The 8,362-nt window shown below is 48.6% G+C and overlaps 1 protein-coding gene across 9 annotated transcripts in view; it reads right to left on the reverse strand.

Annotated features, from left to right (window-relative positions):
• The window catches only part of RAB11FIP3 (RAB11 family interacting protein 3), a 90,032-nt gene extending 83,170 nt beyond the window's left edge, over positions 1-6,862 (reverse strand). For 4 of the 9 annotated variants that reach the window (XM_081887968.1, XM_081887965.1, XM_081887966.1 and 1 more), the window contains exon 1: positions 5,059-6,557. In XM_081887968.1, the coding sequence (XP_081744094.1) occupies positions 5,059-6,081 (1,023 nt within the window). In that variant the 5' untranslated portion in view covers positions 6,082-6,557. Of the gene's footprint in view, positions 1-3,366; positions 3,433-5,058; positions 6,558-6,727 lie in introns of those variants that run through there. The other 5 variants (XM_081887969.1, XM_081887967.1, XM_081887972.1 and 2 more) reach the window with 3 other exon arrangements.
• Positions 6,863-8,362: the final 1,500 nt, after the last annotated feature.

An 8,362-nucleotide genomic window follows, 5' to 3' on the forward strand; every position in this document is an offset into this window, starting at 1 on the left:
AGACAATCGCAGCAGGTTTCACCTGCAGCAAAGTGATATTCTGAAAGCTAAAGCCATGCCAGTATCAATGCAAACAGATAGCAAACCTAGTAACATTTGTTTTAATGGGAATCTAGGGGAAAGATGGGGAGCAGAGGACCAGGTATGCAATTCATGTTTCCCAGTTGTCTCCAGGTGTGCACAATTTGGCATCTCAAAGCTGATGCTCTGCTTAACATTTTTGCTCCCATCTGCAGTAGAGGCTGGTCCATTAGGGCAATTGGGGCATTGCCCCCCAAAAAATTTCAGGCAGCCCCACCTGCCTCCCTTCTTACTTACAGCCAGTCAGGGGGTTGCTCCTGCTCTGGCGGCACCTGCTGTTGGTCTCCCTGCCTCCTGCCCTACCAGTCCCAGGGGGCACCAGTCGCCACTGCCCACCTGTAATTAATGCAGGCACAGTTTGTCCCTGAAGAACAAACAAAGAAGTCAGGCATACAGTCAGAAATGTTATCACGGCATGACTTTTTACTCCCACCTTTCCTGCAAGGAGGTCAAGGTGGCATAGGCAGTTCTGACCTCACCCTACAAAAATGTATTTTATCTTCAAAATAACCCTGTGAGGTAGGACAGGTAAAGAGGCTAGCCTGAGGACACTCAAGCGAGATTCTTTGGTAAGGAGGCATCTGAAACTAGATGTCTCCTCAGCTTGACCCTCAAACCACTGCACAACACTACCGCGCTATGGCTATGAGGTGGAATCCTTGGTTGGTGGAGCAGCAGAAACTGAACTAGAAGCAGCCACAAATTCATGTAGACACAAGCAGATTATTTCTTTTTCTTTCCTCATTTCCCCCTCTCATTTTTTTTTAAAGCACATAGGTTTGAGAAATTGCTTGCACATTTATTCCTTACATTTCCGCAAGGGTGAGAGACCTCCAGAAGACAGCTGAAAATTCAAAGGAAAGGCTTTGGTACACACAAGCCAGTGCTATTTCTCACGCAGGCATTTTAAAATGAAAGGTAGAGAGAGGCCCTAGACCAGGAATGGGGGAAATCTCCAGATTTTGCTGGACTACAACTCCCATCATCAGCTCCAGTCAGCACAGCCAAAGATCAGCAGCGATGGGAGTTGTAGTCCAACAACATCTGGCCTACATCCCCCAATGTTGTTTTTCCAGCAGCTGGGCTCCCTTCCAGTTTGTTAGAGAAGGCCAAGATGGTATCTTCCATGTTTTAGACTTCAATAAGCTCTTGCAAGCACTGACAAGGGTCAGGGATGATGGAAGTTGTGGTCCATCAGTTGGAGGGTACCATGTAGGTTAGCCCTGTGTTAAGAGTATGGGAGGAAAACTAGGGGGAGGGGTTTGCAAGGGACAGCTGGGTAGGTGGGGAAAACAGGAAACACGCCTTCCAACCTGCAAATTCTCCTTACAAGTGTCCCCCTCTTAATGGCGGGATTTGTTCTACCTCCACTGTTAGAGGCATTTTGCCTCTGGGTACCAGTTGCCAGGAATCTCAGGTGGGCAGAGTGCACTCATGTCCAGCTTGCAGGCTTCATGAAGGCATCTTGTTGGCCGCTATGAGAACAAGATGCTGGACTAGATGAGGCCATTGGCCTGATCCAGCAGGTTTGTCTTATGTTCATACTATTGAGGTACAAATAGGGTGAGACACCCAGTGTTGCTTTTATCACATCAGGCTTGGGTTAGAAACCAGGTGCACTGCAGGTATGCACAGGCCTGGGTCTCATGACATACTGAGCCAACCTTTGGCGACAGGCTCAGCATGGTGCAACAGGCAGAATGGACTGGGGACAAGCCCAAAGGCTGCAAGCCATGATTTAGGGCATGGGTAGGCAAACTAAGGCCCAGGGCTGGATCCGGCCCAATCGCCTTCTCAGTCTGGCCCGCAGACGGTCTGGAAATCAGCGTGTTTTTACATGAGTAAAATGTGCCCTTTTATTTAAAATGCATCTTGGAGTTGTTTGTGGGGCATAGGAAATCATTCATTCCCCCCCCAAAAAAAATATAGTCCGGCCCCCCACAAGGTCTGATGGACAGTGGCCTGGCCCCCTGCCAAAAATGTTTGCTAACCCCTGATTTTGGGTGTCATGCAAGCCAGGCCACAGGAGGAGAGATTGCAGAGCAAATATATATATATATATACTAGGTGCTCAAGTGAAAGAGCCAGGCCACACTCTTCAATGGCATGTAGCAGGGCTCAGTAATCAAACACGTTCAGTAGCCAACAGGACTTGGAAAGAAACTCGAGGCACTTCCAGACAGGCACTATTTTCCAAGCAGCAACAAGGCACTTCCAGACCATCACTGTTTTCGGGTGGCACTCAATAGCATACTGACAAATTCAGGTAGCCAATTTACAGTTGATCTTTGTGGAAGCAGGTCTTGCGCAACAAACCTGCTTCCACAAAGGACTGGACTTTTTTGCAATAAGCAAAGCAACAACAACAACAACAAAAATGCACTGGGAAGTGTCAGATAACACTCGCTTTCATGCAACACTATCTAACCTCCTGGAAAACAGATCAGAATGAAAGCTCATTGAATAGCCAATGTTGGCTAATCTCCCTGCAAACCAATAAGGAGGAATGTTCAAAAACCTGGTCTTCTGCAGGTGCCCTCAGAAGCATTCAAATATGATGAGCAGTTGGGAGCAACAAAAAGATATTTGGTACAACACCATCCTATCTCTTACGAACAATCATCCCAAAACCGCAATGGAAGTGCAAATCAATGTCACTGCAAGATCATAAGAAGGTAATCCTTCCCCTTAACACATACAGGATGGGGGAAGAGTGGAGAAGTCTTTAACACAGCAACAAAACATGACCAGGCATTGCCAGCAAAGTTGCTTATTGCAGCCAGCGAGTCGTCCAGATTTATCATCACTACCAGGCAGCACCAAGCTCAAAAATGCACAAAAGCCACGGAGAATTCATATTTGCCACAACAGCACTTTGAAAGGGCAAAATTAAAGTCCCAGTTTGAAAAGAAGTGTGTGCGCTTTTCAAGCAGTCTTCAATACGTTCCTTAAGAATAGGTGGCACTAGACAACCAACATTTCACCCCAGGTTAAACCTACTAGGTAAAGTTACAGATAGGTAGCTGTGAAATGAGAGTGCCATTAAGAGCATAAGCATTGGCTGGAACTGTTCAGTACAACTGCTCTTCCTCAATTCAACACTGGAAGCATCCACAAAAACCTCCCTCATAGAACCAAAGTTATGTGTTGGCTTGGCTACAGAACAGAATAAGATTTATATCAGATACACATATTTTAAAGCACAGGGTAATTCACTATACACAGGACAAGCCATCAACCCTCAACAAAATTAGCCTTAAAAAAAGAAAAAGAAAACCCTATTACCTGCTCTGCTCCATAAACTGTAGCAAACTGGACAAACTCCTCTATCCGGACAAATCCATCACCATCACGGTCTTTAAGGTGCTACTGGAAGGAATTTTTTTTCCTAGTAGGTAAAAACAGCAGACCCTCCCAGCCAATTAAAAAAAGTTAAGTTGGCATACCTGTGGCAGATCTAAATTTGCCCCTCACATCACCTCTAGGCTTTTTACTGTTTCATCAGATCTCTACAGCCAATTGGAAGACTGACAGCACAAACCAAACCACAGCTACTCAGCAGTAACTCCTACTGAATTCAATGGGGCTTACTCCCACATAAACAGGGTTAGGACTGCAGCCTTATGTAAAGAAGGCTACAAAGGCAATTTTCCCCCAACCCCTTCCTTTCATGGTTCTCTCTATTGTTCAAGATGAGCGCGTCTATGGAAGCAGATACACACCAAGCACAAAAGTAGATATCAAATTTGATCAGATTCCATAATACCACTTAAAAGTAGGTGGGATCACAGTTACACACACAGGTGATGGTTACAGCAGATGAAGAAATTAAAAGCTTCCAGAGCCTTTGGCCCCATTTCTATATATATAAAAAATAAAAATCAAGCCACAGCTGGGGGTTTTTTTCATGGCCCATGTCATTTTTTCCTACAGGTCAAAACAGCCATGTGTGAATGCTTTCCCCATCCAAACACACAGTGGAAAATACCTTGTATATATGGTAGAGCAGACATAGGCAAACTCGGCCCTCCAGATGTTTTGGGACTACAACTCCCATGATCCCTAGCTAACAGGACCAGTGGTCAGGGATTATGGGAATTGTAGTCCCAAAAAACATCTAGAGCAGTGTTTCCCAACCTTGGGCCTCCAGATGTTTATGGCCTACAATTCCCATCATCCCTAGCTAGCAAGACCAGTGGTCAGGGATGATGGGAATTGTAGTTCAAAAACAGCTGGAGGCCCAAGGTTGGGAAACACTGATCTAGAGGGCCGAGTTTGACTATGCCTGCAGTAGAGAGCTGGCTAGGCCTCACCTTCTCAGTGGCCTAAAACAGACAACCTCAAAAGAAAGCCTTGTTACTGGTATAAACTGGGCCTAAGGCTGCACTCTTCTTACCCGTACTAAGTCAGCGCTGGTCCTGCTATTAGACATCATGAGACAGCCTCCCCAGGCAACCAATTTAGGACATCATGAAAGACTAAGTCATTAGTTATTTGTTTTCGTTATCATGAGTCAATTATCATTGTATATTTACTCCCAGGGAGAGGCACTTGTGAGGCTTTCTGTCTCAGGTGTCAATGTAACTTGGCTACACTTGAGTACTAAGTTCCACTTGACGTAAGGTGGCTGTGCAGTAGAATATCTTACCAGACTTGACTTTAATGTAAGCCTCACTGGCCTCTCTGGGGCTTACTTCTGAGTAAACATGAATAGGCCTGGGCTGTGAAATGAGAGTGCCATTAAGAGCATAAGCATTGGCTGGAACTGTTCAATACAACTGCTCTTCCTCAATTCAACACTGGAAGCATCCACAAAAACCTCCCTCATAGAACCAAAGTTATGTGTTGGCTTGGCTACAGAACAGAATAAGATTTATATCAGATACACATATTTTAAAGCACAGGGTAATTCACTATACACAGGACAAGCCATCAACCCTCAACAAAATTAACCTTTAAAAAAGAAAACCCTATTACCTGCTCTGCTCCATAAACTGTAGCAAATTGGACAAACTCCTCTATCCGGACAAATCCATCACCATCACGGTCCAGGGCATCAAAGACAGCTCGGAGCCGGGGAGCATCATCTGGAGAACTTGGAGATTCATCCTCTATGTGTTCAGTGTGCCCAAATTCAAGGTGTGGGCTGAGATTATTGGGAGAATGGAAAGCAGGGAAGAGGTCCACTCCCGTGCCAATTTGGGGAGCAAGAGCCAAATCCAAAGGCCGTAGCAAAGGACTCTGCGGACACTTTTGAGAGTCACAGCTATCCATATCTTTAGTCCAAGGGGGGCTTGGAAGGCCTCTGTCTAAGGGGCCTTCTTCCTCCTCCTCTTCCTCTTGAGAAGGCTCACCAGCCAAGATCAAGGGTTCCCCACCTTCCACAGGCTCCTGGGCTTGTGGAAAGGGTTCTCCTTCACTCCACTCCTCTACAACCGGTTGTAAATCCTGAGGAACTGGAGACTCAGCCTGGCTGGAGCAGCAGGAGACCAACTGCTCCTCTTCCCTCAACGCTGTGCTTTCCTCCAAGGCCAACCCATCCCGGACAGGGGCAAGCCTCAAATCCAAACCCTCCCCAGGGCTATCCGGATTACTGTTATCGCCCACACCTGAACCGGTTTCCCCGTCGCTGATTGGCCCCTGGGCCTCCTGGTCCACCTCCTCCGGCTCCTTCTCCACGCGGTACAAAAATTCAAGGGGGCCGTCGGGGAACAAGGCTTGGCGGCGCTCCATCTCACCCAGCTTCATCCCGTTCAGGACGCGCTCCAGGGCCAAAGGCTTTTTTATGTCTCCTGTTCCGGGCAAGATCAAGGCGGTGTTTCCCGCGGTTGTTTCCCGGGAAAGCAGCACGAGTTCGGGGCTGGGCAAAGCCGGTCCTCTCTTTTGCTCCAGGAGGAGGTATTTCCCATTCTGGAGGGGCCCCAGCGTCAGAAGCGGCTCTCGATCCGGTTTGGTCCCTGGATCGGAAAGAGTCATTAGCAAATCCGGATCCATTTTCATCAGAGAGAAACTGAAGGGGGGGAGGGGAGAGGAGAGCGGGTTGCTTTTTCTTGTTTCCTTTTAAATAGAAAAAAAGGGACTGCGAGGAAGAGGAGGGGCGGGGAGAGAAATGCAATATAAAGGCCGCTCCGCTTCTCCTTAGCAACCGCCGCCCCGCTACTGGGAAAAAAAAACCCGATCTCCGGTTATGGTGCCGTTTTGGACGCCTCGGAGGAATCGCTGCTGCCGCCGCCGCCGCCTCTCCTGCAAACCGGAGCCGCGCTCCTATGCCATTGCCTCGCGTCCATCACCTCCACACCCTTCGCATCTCCCCTTCCAGAAGGAAAAAGCAGCCCGCAAGCACCACCTCTGCTCCGGAGGAAAAGAGAAGAGTTGATCTATTAGATCACGTGGGAAAAAAAATCGATTTCAAGGAAGAGTAAGATGAGGTGGTTGCAATCCAGGCAACGGCAGCGCGCGCACTCGCAGAACAACCCCCCCCCAAAAAAGATTCAATGGAAGGAGCAAAGGGAGGGGGAGGGAAATCAGCAGCGCCCTCACAAGAAGGAGGGAAGGGGAAAAAACAAAACAAGCCAGGCAGCGTTTTGCAAAAGGAGGCCCCGGTTCAAGCCGGCATCCAGAAGGACGCAGAGAAAGCGCGACTCACTCTGGGGGTACAGGAGGAGAAATCAGGTGTCCCCCCTTTTTTCCCCTCTCTCTCTCTGTCGCCTCCTCCTCACTCGCCTACCCGACGGGTCTGTATCCTGGCAGCGCTGCTCTCCCCTTGCGGCAAGAGGTGCATGGCAGGCGGCGTCCGTCTCGCTCCTCCTCTCTGCAAGCAAAGCCGGCTGGTGGCGAAGGAGGGAGGGCGGGCGGCTTGGCTTTTCGTCTGCCCCGGCGCCTCTGAATCAGGCTCCTCCCGGGCGGGGGGGACGGGAGGAGGAGGAGGCTGGCTTTGTGTGCGTCTCTCTCCGGATCAGGCTCCACCCGTTGCTTGCCTGGCCGGAGGGGAGATGGGAAGAGGGGAGAGCAAGGAGACAAGGTGTTTTTTTAAGAAATAAAAACGGGCCCAATCTGGGGGTTACTCAAGAGAGTGGGGAGCACTTGCCCTCCAGCTGTGCGTGCATGAGATCCCACTGAATGAATCTATTGTGTTTATTGACTGCATTTACAATATCCTCCTAAACAGCCTTCGGCGTTCGCATTCGCCACTTAAAACAGCTTTTAACCTTCTGCTTGACTTGTTTGTTTGTTAACTCTGTTCCCCTAATTCTGTTCTGTAATTCTAGCACAAGTGTAGAAAACCTCTAAAGCGAAACGGGCCAAAGATGGCACCGTATACCGGAGCCCACCTTCCTAACTTTCTGCCAACTACTTAAGACCCCCCTTTTTTCCAGGCAGAAGGTTGTCAGGACTCCTAGGGGAATCTTAGCCACGTCTGCTCATAAGTAAGCCTCATTGAAGTCCGTTAGGTTTACTCCCAGCAGGTAAGTGTAAAAAGGAGGGCTGCTCTGCTACCCCCAAGGGATGGTGCACCTCACTACCAACAAGTGGGCCAGAGCATGTTGGCACATGATTATGAGGGGGCATAAAGTTGGCACCGGCACTTGGCAGTCTGGGGCAACTGCCTTGGCCCCAGTCATGAGCACAGCCAAGGGGGTCAGGGAGGGGCAGCTGCCCCCCTAATCAATATAAATCCATAGCAAACTGAAGTTCTGCCCCCCACCACTAACAAAAATCCTGGCTTTGCCCATGGTCCCAGTACCCTATCTATCTAAAATGGCTCCATCTGGGGGTTACTCAAGTGTGTGGACAGCACTGCCCTCCAGCTGTGGGGCTTGGGGTGTTAACCCACCTCATTTCTAAAATCAAACAAACCCCAAAACAAATCGACTCCTGGACTTTGAGCTGCACCAAACCAGTTGATCCAGCTGCCATTTTTATTTCCCACACTGCTCTCACCAGAGGTGTTCAAGGGCACTGTGGGAAATTTAAAATGGTGGCAACTAGCCTTGCTTGAAGCACACATGCTGATTGCACTTAGGTTAGCTCACGGCAGAAGTCCAAAAAAAGAAAGGGGCTCACTAGACAAGTTCTTCCCCAGAGACCGCCCCCCCCAAAAAAGTCATAGCCAGATGAGTCCTTTGTCTTCACCATCCAAGTGTTGCCTCATTCAGACTGACACCTGTCACCTTGGCCAGCTGCAGAAGTCAGAGGTGACACCAATATGGACTACAGAAATGAATGAATAAATTTTATTATGGCCAAACAGCCAGCATACATGGATTACAGAAATAGCATA

This window comes from Podarcis melisellensis (genome assembly GCF_964234715.1).
Source record: "Podarcis melisellensis genome assembly, chromosome: 14".
Classification (NCBI taxonomy): Eukaryota; Metazoa; Chordata; class Lepidosauria; order Squamata; family Lacertidae; genus Podarcis; species Podarcis melisellensis.